At 37.9% G+C, this 19,718-nt stretch overlaps 1 protein-coding gene across 1 annotated transcript in view; it reads left to right on the top strand.

Annotated features, from left to right (window-relative positions):
• Ppargc1a (peroxisome proliferator-activated receptor gamma, coactivator 1 alpha) overlaps positions 1-19,718 on the top strand; it is a 118,340-nt gene that overhangs the window by 66,633 nt on the left and 31,989 nt on the right. Inside the window, exons 3-7 of the mRNA XM_013008896.1 lie at positions 6,164-6,358; positions 8,431-8,553; positions 9,408-9,612; positions 14,206-14,251; positions 14,361-14,434. Of these exons, the coding sequence (XP_012864350.1) occupies positions 6,164-6,358; positions 8,431-8,553; positions 9,408-9,612; positions 14,206-14,251; positions 14,361-14,434 (643 nt within the window). The remainder of the gene's footprint in view (positions 1-6,163; positions 6,359-8,430; positions 8,554-9,407; positions 9,613-14,205; positions 14,252-14,360; positions 14,435-19,718) is intronic.

The raw sequence follows: 19,718 nt of genomic DNA, 5'->3' as shown, positions 1-19,718 counted from the left end.
CACATCTCAGCCTCCTGAGTAGCTCAAACCACAAGCATGAGTCATCAGCACTGGGCTAAATCTTATGTCCACTTGATTTCTAATTTCTTTGTGCAAGCACTACCCTTAGTTATTTGTATTGCTTGTCTAGGTCAGAGTGGCTGAGGGAAGAATATACATGCTGATGAGGCCCTTCTATGTAGTCACCTACAAATGAGTACGTGAGGGTAGATGGGAGGTTTGACGTGTACGTGTGCATATATTCTGCCAGATATGTGTGCTTAATTTGTAGACTGTGGGTGCTGCGGGGCTATGTAACAACATATACCCAAGCATGATACTTCAAGTAGTCAGAATTCCCAGAACAAACTAACATGTATATGTTTTCAACTGACCCTCAAATTCCAGCATTTTTAGTGGCTAGCAGGATTTGAGAATGAAACTGCAATAAGCAAACCCTCAAGGCATTTGAACAAAATAAAAACAGAGGTATTTTATCGTGTGTGTTATGAGGTTAGGAGGTCTTTCTTGTCTTGATATCTTTCTATTACATACTTAGACTTGAGATTCCTTAAGTCACGTTTTTAGGCATTCAAGTGCCCAGACCTTATTCCAAGTCCTAGATTCCAAATGCTATACAAAAGAACCAGTGGATTATTTTTTTTGGAGGCTCCCCCTATTGGGCTGGGAGGGAGGAACCTATAAAAAAGAGCTAAGAGGTGATTTTCCCTTACATCCTGTTGGGTGTGTGAGAAGGAGGCAGGCCTGTAGTTAGTGCCCACACTCAGAGAAGTAACAACAGCCATGCTAGGTAGCAGAGAATGTGAGGAGAGAAAGAGAAGAAAGAGAGTTGTGTAAAGGTACTTATTCAATACACTTAACTTCTACTACAGAGGTTCAGACTATTCAGAATGGGCAGGTGTAATAAACTATACATGAAGTAGTGTTCGTCCTGACTAATGGTTTAACAAGGAAACACAGCTCATGTCGTATTTCAGAGATTTCGTTCACATTGTTCTCTAGTCATTTTATTTCATAAAAAACTTAGATTTCCTTTACTTTGAATTCAGTTTCTTCCAAATATTGGATCACATGTGGACCACAGAACCAAAATTTGAGTGTATAAGCAGGGTTTTTTTTTTTTGTCAGTTTCTACTTGAAATTAAGGTGTTGGATTTTAAGTCTGGAGATTCAGGCCAGGGGAACCTCTGATCATTTGAACTCCTAAATCTATCACAAAAGTTGCTTCTCTATTTAGTTATTTGAACTCCTGGTGAGGCCTAGTGGAACAAGTAATCCAAACTAGTGGATAATCCAAAAATGTCATTTATATTTGGCTTTGGAATACACTACCAGATGTTACTCGAGCAGATTTCCCTTCCTAATTAGGCCTCACTTAAAGTAGAAGTTAATTTTGTCTTCATTAGCTGTTTCCAAATCAGCAGGATGGGGCAAGAAAGAAGCCCAAAGCATGCTGGGTATTTGGGGAAAGTTGGCCCAGAGCAGAAAGTCACAGTAGATTGTGAGTGAAGAATGAAATTCAAATATGGATAATCAAGATGATGGGCATATACACTGGTAAATGTTCATAAGTACCATCTTGATGAATTCTTGGGCTTTATTAACTATTTTTTATCCTATTAATCATGAGTGCAAAAAAATTCCATAATTAGAAAGAGGTTATAAAAAATAAACTCAAATTTTGTACTGAAAACCAGAGAGGCTCAGAGAGGTTAAGTGACATCTCACACAGATTGATCTCTGGATAAACAGTACCTGTGAAGCAGAAACTGATTAATGAGTGATAAGACAACCCCCCTGTTTCCTTCTTATTGATGATTTGAATAATGAGGAAGCAAGAATTCTTGTGGCCCTAATTCACATTAAGAGAGCTAAGATAATGAAGCTGTGATTAAATGGCTATTAAACTATTTTTATCAAACAGAGATCAAGTGAGTGTGAGAATCTGGGGATGCAGAGTGTAATTGCAATTCTACAAGATGCAGAAAAAATTACTATCATAAGCAGGACATGGTCCTTCCATAATAGCCTCCATTTAGAATCTTTGGGATACCACATGCAGTTTTCCCTCTGCCTTTCTTCCTTCAGGTGTCCGTTAGCATCCCAGAGCCCCACATCTCTTCCTACATTGTGAGGAGGTAGGATTCTGTAGTATATACAGTTGGCTGAACTAAGTGGACCATTTGCCCCACTATATAACACCTGCTGAAGGATCCTTTGCCTCTGATCACAAAGAAAGAAAGCCAAGAACACACACCAACTCCAAACTTTCATTCTTGATGTGACCACAAACACTTGAACAGGCATGCTCTTCAACTGTGCCTTTTGGATTATGTCAGAATTAGGACAGGTCATCTAGGGACATGACAGTAGTCCCAGAAAGCAGAGAAGAGCCTTTAAAATTTGATTCTAAGTTGTGATTGGTTAGAGTAAGTGACTTCCTATATCATCTGTCATTGGAAATTCTTTACACCTAGAGTGAGGTTTTGTTGCCATGCCTTCTTACTTCCTGGCGATTCCTTGGAGAGAGGAGTTTTACAGGCACACAGACCTTTATTTAGGTCAGAAGAAGAGCAAGAGAATCACATTGTATAAGGAGAAGCCAAGGTTGAAACCCCCCATAGGAAATAATTCTTAATAGTTACAGAGCTCAGCTGTGGAAATGCCTGTTAGCCTGGTTTTGTCTTTTACCTTCTATCTCAACTGACAGAGCCATGAACGAGCTGTAGATGCCTGCCCAATTGGAGATCTGGTTTTTGTCTTTTTTTGTGTTTTCCCTCCGCGTCACTATTTATTTTTTAACTCAGAAGGAGCTGAGACGTATATTTTTGTAAAAAAGCAATTTCAAACAATTGGAGAGTAGTATCAGGGCCACGTCTTTGAAAGGTTATCTTGCAATGTCATTTTACTGACTAATGTGTTTCCACACCTTGTCACTTGTGAACAGACGTGTTCGTAGGCCATTGTGCTTCATCTGCAATGACGTTGATTTATTTGCTCTGTAAATTGGGACCGCAGCAATAATGGAGAGTGACATTAATTGTTTAACGGAGTCCTCTTTGTCACATTCGTTCCCTTCTCCGGGACATATGATTGTTAAAACTTATACAGAACTAATTGAAATTGCCACAGTGAGGGGCCGGCTGTGTCCACTCAGTGTTATGTGGAGGAGGAATATTCGATGAGCTTCTACACGAAAGTATCATCAATAAATATCAAGCTTTCTCCACAGCCTTCTGTAATTAAAGAAAACACAGAAAAGTTGAGATCCTAGCATTTATTTTATTCTTCTGTAATTAAAGCAGAAATTTACGAAAATAAATGGTCTTGGAGTACCTTTTTGAGCTACCCACATAGAGGGAGGATAATAAAAATATCATAACAATAATTAATGGTCATTCTGAATGAAGGTGGAGAACATATCATGAATACAATAACTCTAGTGGTTCAGTCTAGTTGAATATAAGCCCCCTAAGTAAATTTCCAACATGAACACACACACACACACACACCACACATACACACATGCACGCACATGCACGCACACACACACACACACACACACACACACACCATGTGGTTCCAGGAGACTAGAGAATTAAAATAGTCGGTGGTTTAGTCAAATCATGTAAATTAATTATGACATTATCAAGGGCCCATATTTCTGCCATTGTATTTGATATACATTCAACTCAGTCTTATTAAAGAAATTGGAAAAACCTAGTTAATTTAAGTGTCTTTGTCATTTTGACTTGATTGGAATTATAGAAGTTTGTGTACACAAGGGATAGAGCTAAGGCGCTATTGTATTATATAATTGAAAGCAAATAGCAGCTTGTCTTAGAGCTGGAAAGCCAAACACAAAATTTAAATCAAGGTAAACAAAATTACTCATTTATTGGTAAACATTCTTAACTATTTTTCCTGAGTTGTTCTTTGACTTCCGTGAAATAAGCTTTTAACTTTTAAGAATGGGTTACTTGTGAAAAATATCCAGTTTCTTAAAGGTCTGTGTATATGTCTGCACACGCAAAGGCTATCTTGTTAGATAATATAGATATACAATCATGAAAATCTCATTCTGAGATGATTTCATATGCTGTGTATTTTATTTAGACATAATTTGTTGAGAATTTGCTTTCTTGGGGAACATAAAAGGATGTAATTAGAAGTAGTGCCTACCAGATTATGATCGTAGGCAGAAATTAAGGGAAATATTCTTACTTTCTTATTTAGATCATTTGTATCTACATGGCCCAAGAGAAGTAGAGCTGGGATGGGGGAGGGGTCGATAAGGTTTTGTTATTGAATTGTATACTTCAGATTTTAATCAATTGGTCACTTTGTAGAAGTTGAGTATGCCATTTTGAAGTTAAAAATTACCACTTTTAGTTAGGTTTTAGCTTCTTTGTGAGGGTCTAGAACTCTATCCATCTATCACTTATGTCCAAGTTACTTTACTTACAATCTCCAACACAGAACAGTGAATGAAAGATGCCACATGAATATAATATAAAATCAAGCCAATTAAAGCCCACTATGAGAAGAAAGGCTCTTCTTGGCCTCTTGAATGCAAAAAAAATGTCTAGTTTTACTCCTGGATGGAGTGGTCAGTAATGAGGGAAAACAATTTTTATGTGAAAATAGAATGTATACGTGATAAAGCTCTGCCTAATTTCTCTAGTAATACAATTTGATTTTCTGATTAGCTGTCTTATTCTGTGATTCTTGTAATTTTGTCAGGTCAATTAACTGGAGTTCAGTGCTAGAGAGAGAGAGGAAGTGTGGGCTCTGCCGGCTTCATTAGGTGTCAGTAGCTTAGGTGCATTTTGTAATAGAATCTGTGTGGGATAATTTAGCCCATATTGTTAATGTCATAGAATAGAGAACTTGACAAAAAAAAGACATTGAAAGCAGGTCAAATTGTACAAACAATATGAAGTGTCACGAGAAGGAGAAGAAAGTTATCTCCGCAATATATATTGTCAGAAATAAATTCATATCAATGAATTATTCAGCAAGTGATCATTAACAATCCATCTCTATTGAAGGCCCAGATCTAAGACTTACTGTCCAGGTATACAGACTACAACACGTTGTCTTGTTAGCAAGCCTGTAAGCTCTAGTATGGTAGCCCTTCGGTGTTCTTGTACAGAGGCTTAACACTGATACTATCTCTTTCAAAAATTGTAAATGGACTCTTGCTTTCTGCTAGCAGGGATTCTTGAAGAGATGGCATTTTGTTTTCTTTCTCTCTGCATCTCCAATTCATAGCATGCTATTGGAATTGTCTAAGGGTTCAAACCTGCTTGTGGAATGAATGGTGGAAAAGTTAGCTTTTCAAGGATGTGCTGATGAGAATGAATCTAAAAGGTGGTAAGACAAGTTAGGATGTATTTGTAGAAACCATCATGATACAAGTGCTAGAATGCTACTCCTGGCCACAAGGAATGAATGCTCTTAAAAGGCATTACACAGTTAAGGGTCAGATAAAGAGGAGTTCAAGTAGTTCCAGAGACTAAGTTCTGAAGAATTGTTTTCCAAACTGAAGAAGTCAAGGAAAAAAGCAGTTTTGCTGCGACAAGTTCAAAGTCGGGGCTTTAGAGATGAGGGAGCTGTTTGTTAGAAGGAAGAAATACCCAGTGAGAGATTTATGACTCAAGTTGGGAGAGATGTCAGAGAGAGAGAAAAAAATAAATGATTTTCTAGTGTTCAGTGATGAGATTATAATTGAAACCATGAAAGTGTATAGATTCTTTGGGTACCATTCAAATGGAAAGTTTTCTAATTTTTTTTCAGGGGGAGGGGCAGAAGTTATGCTGTAGAGGAAACGAAGCAGTATGTTGGAAGATCAAATAGATAATGGCTACAGTTTTCTCAAGTTCTGAGACTTTCCCTGAGTCTTCTCTTTTAGTTAAGAAGACACAAGAAAATAACCGTCCACAACACAATTACATACCATCCATCCATACAAAGTTAAGAGGTTGTGGAAGAAATGAGCATCTTATTCTGGTGTGAACATGGAAGATTTCACATAAGAGTTCATTCATTCAGCTCAACAAGTTTCAGACTATGCTGATTAACAGATTAACAGAGTGATCCACTTGTCAGTGTCAACTCACTGGTGTCTTCTGGGTTCTTCTTTTTTTTTCTGTTTGTGCAGAAGATAGATGAAGAGAATGAGGCGAACTTGCTTGCAGTCCTCACAGAGACACTGGACAGTCTCCCTGTGGATGAAGACGGATTGCCTTCATTTGATGCACTGACAGATGGAGATGTGACCACTGACCACGAAGCCAGTCCTTCCTCCATGCCTGACGGCACCCCTCCGCCTCAGGAGGCAGAAGAGCCGTCTCTAGTAAGAACCCTTCCTACTGTTTAACAGCAATCAGAGTTGCCCGTGGCTACCCGCTCCATGGGTATGATGTAGTAACAATAAGGTCGGGCTTTTTAATTTAGTCTAATACCAAAACAATTCCCAAATGAGCTCATAGTTGCAATTCCTGTGATTCTCTGTTAAAAGTGTTAAGGATACACAGTTCTTCTGGGTTTTTTTTTAACTCTTTCTTGGTTGTATGTGAATATATTTTTATTTCTTAGCATTATTTATATTCAAAGGAAAACCATCAGAAAAGTAGACACCTAGGAAGAAGAGACAACTTGTCTGTGATTTAAAAAAAAGCCTTCTAATATTAAAAAAGGATGAAAATAGCCTTCTGATTTTAAATATATCTTGAACATGTTGAACATGGCAGTAAATATCAACTGTATTCATCATAATTTTTAGCTATTGCATAATACTTTATTGTGATTAATTAAGTATTACCTTCTGGTTAGATGGTTGGGGTGAGTTTGCTCCCATTTGTCATGATTATGAATGTTAGAATAATGGACATGCTCTCATTTTTATTGCATGCATTCAAATCTAGAAAGAGAATTGGTAGATATGAATATGTAATATTTTCAAAGTTTGGATCCATATTTCTTATGAAGGTTGAAAAACAATGGTACATTTGCAACTTAACTTACCGAAATTTATGTTAGGCAATGAAGAGCAAATTTGATGGCAATGAAGAGTGGATTTTTCTTCTCCATGCATTGCTTCACCAGAATTTTATTAGTTCTGAGACAGTTTACCTTACCATGTACGGTAGCCATTTGTCATTTACCATAAATCTGAAGTATAATATGCTGTATAAATTATGGAATGCCTTCGACCAAACTCTAATAATGTGCTCCTGTGTGCTGTTTGGAGGTTGTTTTTCTTATGTCTCTAAAAGCATTTCTTAATTTTTTAGTGTTAAAAAACACCCTATAAGAGATGGAGAACTTGCTTATATTTCTTTGTGTTTAGTGATTTCTACTCTTGGGGAGAATATCCCCTGTGTGATATACCTGTGTTTCTTATTTATTTTTCATCTGTTATTAGCTTTAGGATCTAGCATGTGATACTAGATGATATTCTAGATGATATTCATGCTAGATGATATTCATGTACACAGTTTATTCAGCCAGGAGGGGTTGCAAAACAAAATCATCTGTACATCAGGGCAGGGAGGTCCTTGAGCGTTATCTAGTTGAGTGAAGAAACAGAGGTCAAGGAACAATAAATGTCTGGCCTGTATCAGAATCCACCTTGCCTAGTCTACTGACCAAAATTCAGCTTACAGATCCTTTCTTACCATTCTGAAACCCTCTTTTATCCCACACGTATTCTCTCAGTCAGTCAATTTGTAGGCTTGGTTGTAGAATGTAGTTCAAGGCATCAAAGAATCTTTCATTTATTGTCACTTTTTTTCCCTGGTACTGGGACATGAAATCAAGGCTGGGACATTGTCCTTTGGCTTTTTCGAAAAGCTCAAGTCTAACAGTCTACTATTTGAGCCATAGCTCTACTTCCGGCTTTTTGTTGGTCAATTGCAGATAAGAGTCTCATGGACTTTCCTGCCCAGGTTGGCTTTGAGCTACAACCCTCAGATCTCAGCCTTCTGAGTAGCTGGGATTACAGGCACGATCTTTCAGTGCCTCGTTATTTGTATTGGGGTCTTAGAAGAAGAAAATGTATATCCACTCTTCTTTGCTACCAAGGTCTAAATAAGCAAGATAATGTATTTCCCCTCATGGAGTAATGATATGAAAATTGGTTTAGGAAAAAATACTTTATTATATATAAACATAATTTTTAAATTTAAAAGAAGGTTATCAATGTTAGGTCTCAAATACAGGAAAAGGATATACTTTTATCATTTCTTTCTTATCATAAAATATTTCACTTAGCACTATTGTGCTAAGACATGATATAATAATTAGAGGATGATAGACTTTTATTTGTATTTCTAGTTAGTTGATTTTAAGTTAATAATTCTAGTTAACTTAAAGCTGAAACAATGCATAACTTTTCTTGCTTTCCCTTCTCTGATACATTTCTAGCTTAAGAAGCTCTTACTGGCACCTGCCAATACTCAGCTGAGTTATAATGAATGCAGTGGTCTCAGCACCCAGAACCATGCAAATCACAATCCCAGGATCAGGACAAACCCTGCTGTTGTTAAGGTACACATGTAAATGTCTTAATACAAGAGGGAAGGTAACAAAGGGGTTTCTGCATGGATTCATAAAACGGACTGTTAACTTTGTATGGATTCAACTCAGGGTCCAGCAGTTAGCTCAGCATGGCAAGGAAGCACTTGAGCTATTGGAACCAGAAAGAATTTGTGTTTTGTGCTTGGGTCATTGAGGAAAAAAAAAGTACAAACGTATGCAACCCATTGCCTCCTTTAGTAATATATGCCGCAGGTTGAGCTGTAACAACACGTACCGATGGGCTCATGTTAGCTACCAGGGACTTTAAGATACAGGATGGGTTTTTTGCCAGCTGCCTAGCCTGAGAAAGATGGTTCTAGAATCACTGCAAAAGATCTGTCTCTGCCATTAATTGGGAAGAATGCTGGCAATGGCATAATCCGGTTAGTGGTCTGTATTAAACAATGTTTGTCTTGCCGTTCACTGTGAGGAAAAACGGAGCATTAAGGGGTACTTAAGAGAGTTGTGAATACTGGGCTTCAACAATCAGCGGCAAATTAAGGTTTAAACCAGCTTTCTTTCTTTCTTCTTCTTTTTTTTTTTTTGATTCACAGTAAAAGCTGTAGGGTCTTGTTAGTTACATGTTGCTGAGTAGAAACATTGAGATGGTGAAGAAATGAAATAAAAAAAGCTGCATAAATGTCATTTAGGAATTTTCAATGCAATTTTCTTTCCTTGTTCTGCAAACAATTATTCACAGCTCATAGATCTAGTATACTTAGACCGAACACTTCACTGCAAATCTCATCTCTTCAGAAAACCTATATCCATTCACATAAGGTTCAGTTGACTAATTTTAGCTTTTTTTATGCCTTGTGTTTAAGACCGAGAATTCATGGAGCAATAAAGCGAAGAGCATTTGTCAACAGCAAAAGCCACAGAGACGTCCCTGCTCAGAACTTCTCAAGTATCTGACCACAAATGATGACCCTCCGCACACCAAACCCACAGAAAACAGGAACAGCAGCAGAGACAAATGCACCTCCAAAAAGAAGTCTCACACACAGACACAGTCGCAACATGTACAAGGTAGGAGGAGGCCTCCGGGGGAAGGCAGGGCATGTGTAGGTCCCAGTGCAGGAACCTTGTTCTAAATTCCAATGGCAAGTCTCTGTGGAAAAAGAATCTAGTACTTTATCACAGTGAAGACAGACTGAATGGGTGTTGGACAGCTGGGAGGCAGCATAAGTCACAACCGCCAAAGGACACCTGAAATGTTAGCTTAGAAGGAGAGGAGATTACACCACACAGCTGTGAGGTTAGAATACAATTTTGGGTGGCTGAGATCACTGGAGTTAGGTGCAAGCTTCACTAGTCAAGCCATTATTACATAGCATTATTCCCACCCCTCCGGCCTTCTAACTAATGGAGAAAATGAGACACTGTGTATTTGCTCTCTTTACCTTTAGAAGTAGTAAATATTTATGTACACTCTGATTATAGGGTGCATTCTCTTCCTCCTCCTCCTCTTCCTCCTCCTTCTTTTGCTTCCTTCTTTTCCTTGCTTGCTTGCTTCCTTCCATCCTTTCCCTCTTCCTCCCTCCTTCCCTCCCTCCTTCCCTCCTTCCTTCCCTCCTTCCTTCCTTCCTTCCTTCCTTCCTTCCTTCCTTCCTTCCTTCCTTCCTTCCTTCTTCCCTTCCTTCCTTTCTTTCTGTTTTTCCTCTTTCTTCTCCTCCTCCCCATGCCCCCTCTGTCTCCTCCTCTTCCCCCCTTTTCCCTCCTCCCCTTCCTCCTCCTCCTTCTCTTGGACACCTGATATGCTCACAGATTAATTAATTTATTTTCTGTTCTGGGACTAGGGCTTGAACTCAGAGCCTTGTGCTCTTACTTTTTTTTTTTTTTTTGCTCAAAGCTGGTTGCCCCATCACTTGAGCCACACCTCTATTTCTAGCCTTTTGGTAGTTACTTGGAGATAAGAGTGATATGGACTCCACTGCTCTGGCTGGTTTTGAACCAGGATCCTTAGATGTCAAACTGTTGAATAGTTAGAATTACAACTATGAGCTTCAAGTGCCCAGCCACAGATTTTATTTTGTAGGTAAGGATTCAGACATTTTTCAAAAAATTTTTTTCAAAAATTATTGCCTATATTACAACATCTAGGGTTATGTATCATGAGGAGGCTGATGTTTCTGAGACAAATCAGGATATGCCCTCCAGAGTGTCCAGCTTTCTGCTGGTTAATTGGAGACAAGAGGCTCATAGTCTTTCTTGCCTGAGCTGACTGAACCTTGATCCTTGATCTGCAAATCTCAGCCTCCTGACCAGCTAGGATTACAGGCATCAGTCACTGGTGCCTGGCTTCCTGCTCTCAATTGGTTTCCCTGTTAGAGAGGCAAATTTACTGCCTACCTCTCTGTGTCAGTTTGGGAAATTGTATTTAATGGGCCCAAATTCCTTTCAATAGCTCCCTTTGTCCCTGTTGACTACCTATTGCCAAATGTGTCATAGTATGTTTTTTTTGGGGGGGGAGGGTCAGTCATGGGGCTTGAACTTTGGGTTGGGCATTGTCCCTCAGCTCTTCAGCTCAAGGTGAGCTCTCTGTCACTTAAGCCACAACGCCACTTCTGGCTTTTTCTGCTTATGTGGTACTGAGGAATAAAACCCAGGGCCCCATGTATGCATGGCAAGCACTCTACCAAGGAGCCACCTTCCCAGCCCCATGTGTCATAGTATTTTAAGAAACCGAGGACCTCCATTCTGAGGGGGTGCCTGGGCTGAGGCCTGGTACAAGGAAGCTGGTTGGGCTGGCTCATGTGAGGGAAGAGAACATTCGCTGTGTTCCTCTCAGCCTTACTGTGCTCATAGATACTTATCCTGGAGCTGACGTTTTGTTTTGAGCTTGGTGAAACTCTGAACAGAAACCCAGACCAGGTACACATGGCAACACACTCCCTCCTTCCCCCGCCTCTCTTTCTGTCTCTCTGTCTCTCTCTCTCTGTCTCTCACCCCTTTTGAATTTGAGTGTGTTTTTAAGTTCACTTATCTTTCATTTTTGCTGTAAACTTTTACAAATCCTGGTAGTGAAAAATTAAAGAGCCCTCTGGGGGATACATTTTCTAGATGAGACCAGCTACACGTGCATTATTTTAAGGTATATATCTCTGGTAAAGCATGAAAGGCTTATCCCAGAACAAAGCTTGCTGATTAAGGAAAAATAAAAAATAAATAAATAAATCCTGTCACTATTAAAGGCCTAAAAGAAATGAAACATGGCTGGCTATTAATAATCAAAGCTGTCTCAGAGATTACTGACATTCGTATTCAGAATGAGAAAGGAGGAAGTACATGAACAGTTAGAGGCAATGACAGCAGATGCTGTGATGTCACCTTTCTTCATGCATTGGAATTTTGTTCTCAACAAACTTTGCCTGAGTCCTCTGTAGTATCGTTCTTTTGTGCTCATTTTGTTTCCTTAGGATGATGGTCTAGACTTGTTGTATATGGGTAGCACATTTATTCATCTACTCATTCATTCATTCACAAGTGCATTTAACTAAAATCAATATAGTCTGCATGACAAAGAAATTTCAGCCCCACAGAGACCACCTTCATACTCTCTGGTCTGCTGGTCCTCGGAACAAGGTGGATGCACCTTTCCCTAAACCAAGTCAGCATCCTCTAGTGACTTTCTACTTTGGGTACTGCATTCTCCCTGTGGTTACACTTTCTGTTTGCCTTTGGTACCATTTAAATATGGCAGCTGCCAATTCTTCTTCCTCCATTGGCTTTGTCTTTACTTGCATCCAGACACCAAAATTTTAAGAGCCTTCCTTTGACCATTTCAAATGCCTTCTCTACATCTCAAAACCTGGATTTTCAGATTCTGCTTTTTAATGTACATTTATTGTATGATATAGAACATAATTACATCTCAGGTATTTTCTATAGAACTTGTACATATTATCCTAATTATGCACTGAACATAAAAGTGACTAAAGTTTCTGAGGAGAAACTCATTCTTTTGGAAGGCTCATTAAATTAGACAAACTCAAAAATTAATGTACAGCCAGCTAATTTATCTGTATATATATGAAAAACAATTAATTGATGTGCCTAATATGCAGAAGCTAGCATGGTTTTCGTATTTCTGGTTGTACATTAGATAGATCATATAGCACTCAACTGTTTAAAAACCAAATCTAAACCTACAAATTAAATATAAAATACTATATATCCAAGTAAAGTACCTAATCTCAGGCTAATTGGACATAAATAATATTTTCATATTTTAAAACACCTTAATTAGTGGGATTGATTAATTTACATTAAAATCTGTTGAATAAAATTCCTTTTGATAATGGGAGAAAGAAAACACCATTTTGGCCAATTCTGCCAATAACCAGTTTTTTTGTTTTATTTTGTTTTTGTTTTTTGGGTCCATTTGTGGGGCCTGAACTCTGAGCCTAGACGCTGTCCCTCAGCTCTTCATCTCAAGGTTAGCGCTTTACCACTTGAGCCACAGCGCCACTCCTGGCTTTTTTTCTTTTTGCTTATGTGGTGCTGGGGAATCGAACCCAGGGCCCCAGGCATGCAAGGCAAGCGCTCTACCACTGAGCCACCTTCCCAGCCCCCTATAACCAGTTTTATAGCTCTGCTAAGATCATTTGGCTCCTTTAGGTCTCTATCTTTTCATCCATAAAGAAATTTATTCCAAAGACCCTTTTGATTTCGACTCCATCAGTTTTATTACATAAATAACTATATCTTGACCTTCTAAAAGTGGTTATTTAATGAGAAAAATTTGACATACACCTACATACATACATCTCCACAAACATGCATATATGCTTATGGATATGTACACATGATAAGGATGTCTGCCTTAAGTATATTTCTTATCATTTAGTCCCTTCTTTCTGTTCAGAATGAAAGACTCACATGAAGATGTAGCTAAAACATAGGTGAAAAGATTTTTTTAATCATCACTGTCCTTTATTACTAGGAACTGCTTCCTGTAGAAAGTTAGATTTAGGAAAGGCTGAAAGGAAGTAATAAGTTCTTTATTGCATGTCTATGGAACTCTTAACTGATTGACATAGTCTCTTATTTCAGTTGTCTGTTGGATTTGTCAATGTGAACCCCATTCAAGCCATCTGGGTCAATGTCCACCATTTGCTGTCATCTCTCAATTAATTTCCAGTGAACGGAATGGTTATTGCTTGAGCTTTGGCCTCATAGACATAACCTATTCTCGAGGCTAGATATAAAATTATACATTTTAGGAGTAAAATCAACTGAATATTCATAACGTTCTGTCGCCTTGTAGTTACTCTGCTGTTTTCTTGTCTGAACAAACTGTGCACTATATTCCAAATTAAAACAGAAAACATTATTTCTCTCTGATGGTATGCTGCAAATTTTGTATCCTTAACAGGATGATACATTTTGGGGGAAAATTCTGTTTGGGTACGTGTTTTCAAATGGTAGTTTACTGATGCAAATGTTGTTTGGAATTTGTTTTAGCATAACGGACTGTTGTCTGACTTTGATCCAATATCCAAGGATTTCCTTAGTTTAGTTTCCTGGCTCTCTTTCCAACTTGAGTGCAGTAGACAGAAAATAAATCTGCAGAACACTCAATATTTTATAACTAGTTTCTTTCTCTCCCCCTCCCTTTAGCCAAACCAACAACTTTATCTCTTCCTCTGACCCCAGAGTCACCAAAGTAAGTATTAAGAAATGCAACCATTTTCAGAAAGGGAAGGGGATTCTAATACGTTTGGCTACAGCAACTCCATTTCAGTTTGTTTTTATAAATGTGCCATATCTTCCAGTGACCCCAAGAGTTCCCCATTTGAGAACAAGACTATTGAACGAACCTTAAGTGTGGAACTCTCTGGAACTGCAGGTAAGCCTCCTATTCCACCTGAAAATGTTGTGTGTATGGGAAAGATGTTCTTAGTTCCTACAACGTATATTCTCTATGCAATTAATTAAAGAGTGCCAACAAAGTTAGCAAAGTCATCAACAAATACCTTCAGTTGCTTATGCTGACAAGTGGAGTTAAAAAGTGTTTTACACAGAAGACATTTATTGTATTCAGAACCTTCTGCTGTATATTTTTGTTTTGGATTCTGAAGAATCCTATTTCAGATAAAGATGTAGAAACTTGAGTAGGAGGAGAAGTTAACATATTGGATTGCCTATCTAATAACTATATCAGGTATAGAAATGGTTCTACTAAATTTCACAGTGACCTCAGGAGGATATTGGTAGGGTTTTGTTGTTGTTGTTTCTTAGGTTTAATTTGAGGAAATGAGATTTAGAGATATTTAGGAACTTGCAGAGGATTGTTGAGCTGAAGAACAAAGGACAAATCCTTGAATTCCCTTTCTTTTTCGGAGATCAATACTTCACTTGGAATATTTTCACACTCTCCTATATTTAGCAGCATAATGCTATCCAAAGTATGTCACTATTTTTGTATCTTTCCAGCAAAAGAGAAAACTGAAAATATATCCATTCATCAAAACAAAATGTTCTTATGTGTTTTCCAACAAGAGTAATTTCCTTGGACCTTTGGGATCTCTGAACTTCTTTAGCCAGTCTTTGCTTCATGTGAAGAGAAAAGAGCTTGAACCGTTGGACTCGCTGAAGAGTTCCTAAGCAAACTTCTGAGTTGGTTGTCAATGGTGCTTCTCTGCTTGCTAAGTGCTTTAGGTTTAGGTACTTGAATTCTACCAGAAAGTGAATCTTAGGATGTCAGAACAAGAAGTTCTTTGGCTCTGGCCATTGCTGATAAGGATAAAGAAACAGTAAGTTAAACAAGATGCTTTCAACCAGAACTATGGTGCCTACATGCACCACAGTCATTGTCACTAAGTTTAATTTCACACTTTGAATTTGCTAAATTACCTCCTTATGAAAGGTCCACTGCATGATTGCATGATTTGGTCAAGCAGTAGAGTAGTTAATTTCATGGTATATGAATAGTATGTATATACAGGCGTATATATATATATATGTATTAGTTTTATATCTGTTTTATATTGCACACATAAATTCACTTCTTTAAGCATATGCATAACATTATTTTTTTAAAAAATTATAACACAGGTATGGTTAGAAGTAACTTTTTTTAGTATGTATTATATACAGTGACCAGAGAGGACAAGCAGTTGGCAGGTTCCTTTATAAAGTTGATTCAAGCAACTCTGAACTTTTAACATATCAGTGTGCTTTTGCTTGAAACATTTAAACACACATTAAAATATCAAATTGATATTTTGGCTTAAATGTGGCAACTAGGGATCCATTTGTCTTTCTGCCTTCAATCACATGAATACCATGTGCCATGTCCTAGATAGTATGCCCTATTTTTTCTGTTCTTTGAAGGAAAATAATTAAATACATGTGGTGCACGTGTGTGTGTGCTTGCACTCACCTGTACCCTCCTGTGCACACCAGTTCTAGGGCTGAAGTCATGTGCACATTCCTGTGCACACCAGTTCTAGGGCTAAAGTCAGGACCTGGGCACTGTCTCTGAGCTTCTTTTGCTTAAGGCTAGTGCTGTACCACTTGGGCCACAGCACCATTCCCAGCTGTTTTCTTTGTAGTTTATTAGAGAAAATAGTCTCATGGACTTCAGACCACGATCCTCACATCTCAGTCTCCTGAGTAGCTAGGATTTCAGCCATGAGCCACCAGTTTTTGGCAAGAATTGAATACATTTATAACAGCAATTTGAGTGTGAAGTTTTTCTATATTTTTTAAATGATTTCCCCCCATTGTTGCATGATAACACCAACTCCAAACAAATTAATAGTATTTTTCTTTTAGCAACTTACCTTTACTATATCCTCTTAGAGAAACAATTTGTCAACTCCTATTTCATTTATGTAATATTTTTGTCAACTAATGTAACGCCAGTCACTGGTACCATGAACATGAACACATTTGGGAAAATATACTGCTTTGGCTCTGAGTGATAATTCAGCTCAGAAGAATCTTTTCATCGTTATTCCTGGAGTTAGTCAGTGACTCGCTTTTAGAGAAGGGTAAAAGCGCTTCCGTATGTGTACTAATTCCAAGCTTTTCATTAAAGAAACACTTTTGTTAATTCTATGATTACAAATGTAAGCTTACTGTAAAAAATGTAAAAAAATAAACGTTGAAAAATTCTTTACAGTCTTAAAACATAGAAACATCCATAGCAATGTTTTTTATGGCTATTCTCATTTGCTTGTAATAATTTTGTATATCTGTAAGAGCATGTATATAAAATTTTGCATATACTGATTTTTCGATGACCATTTTAATAATTTTTTAATCATCCTAAACTCTTTACTGTTGGGCTATATTAGTTTGATTAGGCCGATCAAGATTTATTTAAGCATACTTCTATTATCATATATTTAGATTGCTTTATAATGTATCTTTTTGAACTAGCACTACAGTGGAATATTATATAGAGAGAGAGGGAATGACAGAGAAAAAGTGTATATACATGTATATATATATATATATATATATTGCGTGTGTGTGTGTGTGTGAGTGTGTGAGTGTGTGTGTGTGTGTGTGTGTGTGTGTGTGTGTAGTATAGTGTATGCATACCAGGTCTGGGGCCCTGAGGCCCACGTGCTGTCCCTGAGCTTTTTGCTCTAGGCTAATGCTCTACCACTTGAGCTACAGCTGTGTGTCTAACTACTCGTGCAGGTAATTTGAGATGAGAGTCTCCCAGGCTTTCCTGCCTGGGCTGGCTTCAAACTGCAATCCTCAGATCTCAGCCTTCTTGAGTAGCTAGGAATACAGGCATAAAATACAGGCACCCAACTTGTCCATAAATTTTTTTAATCTTATTTTTCTTAAATAGGTTTCTAACAGTTATTAATGCCAAAAATAAGCTCATAAATATCTGAAAAAATCTGATGTATATACTGTCACCTGTTTTTCAAAAGGATGTTTCTACATGTAGCCCTATTCGTATTGAATACACATCCTTGCTGTACTGTAACTTTACTGACATTGGGCATCCTCATTGTTAAAGTATTTTTCTAATTTGTAAATGTATTATTTACTTACATCTCAACTGTAAGACAGTAGTATTTACAAAGAAATTTGAATATTTATTCTTATTGACAGATTTCTTTATGTTTGTGGTGCTAAGAATGAAGCTCAGTGTCTTACATATGTTTGATGTTCACTCTACCACTGGGCTACATGAGTAGCCCAGGAATGCAATTTTAAGCAGTTTATTTATCCTTTGAGAACTCTATAACCCACTCAATTGAATTACAGGTAGAGATTTTTTTTGTTGTTACACATGGGGCTTGAACTCTGGGCCTGAACGCTGTCCCTCAGCTCTTCAGCCCAAGGCTAGCGCTGTACCACTTGAGCCACTCTGCCACTTCCAGTTTTCTGTGTGGTTTATTGGAGATAAGAGTTTCAAGGACTTTCCTGCCCAGGCTGGCTTGGAACCATGATCCTCAGATCTTAGCCTCCTGAGCTGCTAGGATTACAGGCGTGAGCCACCGGTGCCCGGCTTCAGGTAGAGATTTATATTAAAAAAAGTTTTTTAATACTAGAAATCCATAAAAATTTTTATATAGTCTACTTAATGATTCACTATCATGTCATTTTAATACTTTATTCTGGCACTGTTGAAAAGTTATTGGGAGCAATGCAAACTAATTTTCTGACTCTGTGTGTGTGTGTGTGTGTGTGTGTGTGTATGTGTGTGTGTTAATACTGATGCTTGAACTCAGGGCCTAAGTACTATCCCTTAACTTTTTTGCTCAAGTCTGGCATTCTACCACTTGTGCCACATTTCTGCCTTTGTGGTGGTTGATTAGAGATCAGACTTTTCACCTTATCACAGACTTGTTTTCCCTGGGTAGTTTGAATCACAATCCTCAGACTTCAGTCTCCTGAGTGGCTAAATTTACAGGCATGAGTCTGGTTTATCTACATATTTTTAATACTTGCTCTATATATTTCAGGTCCTGGTTGGTATGTAGCAAATGTAAGACTTGGAGACACATGTATGAGAAGCATGAAACATAATGCTTGTCCATAATGTACATTAAATAAATATTCTCAGGCTTCACCCATGGGGTTAATCTCCAGAATACACTACCTACAGATAAGCAGCAGGAAAGGAAGAATATTTGTGATATATAACGTTTTGCTACTTTCTAGAAAAAGGTGGGACCAGATAATGACTTTTAGTTTGTTGAGCATGATGGCAATAATAGGAAGATAGAAGGCTGGAAAGCTGAGGTAGAGCCCGTTTGTGGTGATGGCAGAGAAGGAATTTAGAGCTATGGGAAAACAGACATGAGGAAGGATGCAAAGGATGTAGTAGGGGTCTGAAAGGTGAAGTCTGGTGGTAGAAGGAAGAGACGGAGCATATGATGTCTTTGGGTCACTATCTCCTTTAAAGCTCATCAGGAAAATGTATTACTTGTGTTTGGAGGAGACAAACATTGACTACATCTCAAGAGAATCAGGAAGGGATAAAAAAGGGACTGTCCAAGGGGAATAATATAATAACATAGCTTCAAAGTTAAAGACCATGATTATGGGAAAGATTTACAAGAACCTTGAGGACAGTTGAAGGAACAGAAAGTAATGTTAAGGCCCATTATCTCAGTGAATGATGTAGTGATGCGTGATGGAAATTGAACTCTCAACAGGTGAAACTGACTTGGGAAGTCTTAAGGAAGGAACGTATTTGCATCTGAGCTTAAAGTACTGCGTGAAGTGGAGAGGAGATATTGACATAAGGATGGAAAAAGAGGCAGATGCTCAGATGACATGAGCTTGATGTGGAATTGAAAATAGGGAAGATTAGTTAGAGCGCTCACTTCTCTCCATCACATCCGGTTGCTAAGACTCCTTTTCTCTCTCCTTGATATTTTCTTGGCCTCAGTTCCTTCAATTTTAAAGTCATATTCATAACTACTAAATTCAAATACTATTAGCTTCAAAATAACAAAAATATAGCTTGAGCTCTATTACCAATATTCAACCATTCTCAACTTACATACATGACAATGGCGTGGAGTTCAACATGTTTTTATTTTTTATTTATCTTTTTTAATTTAATTTTATTTTATTTGTGAACATACTGTACAGAGGGGTTACAATTACATGGGCAGGATAATGCGTACATTTCTTACAAAGCATTGCAG

Source organism: Dipodomys ordii, unplaced genomic scaffold (genome assembly GCF_000151885.1).
Source record: "Dipodomys ordii isolate 6190 unplaced genomic scaffold, Dord_2.0 Scaffold8, whole genome shotgun sequence".
In the NCBI taxonomy this organism is placed as follows: Eukaryota; Metazoa; Chordata; class Mammalia; order Rodentia; family Heteromyidae; genus Dipodomys; species Dipodomys ordii.
The sequence above is the reverse complement of the archived record's forward strand: the minus strand, read 5'-3'. Positions and strand labels throughout refer to the sequence as shown.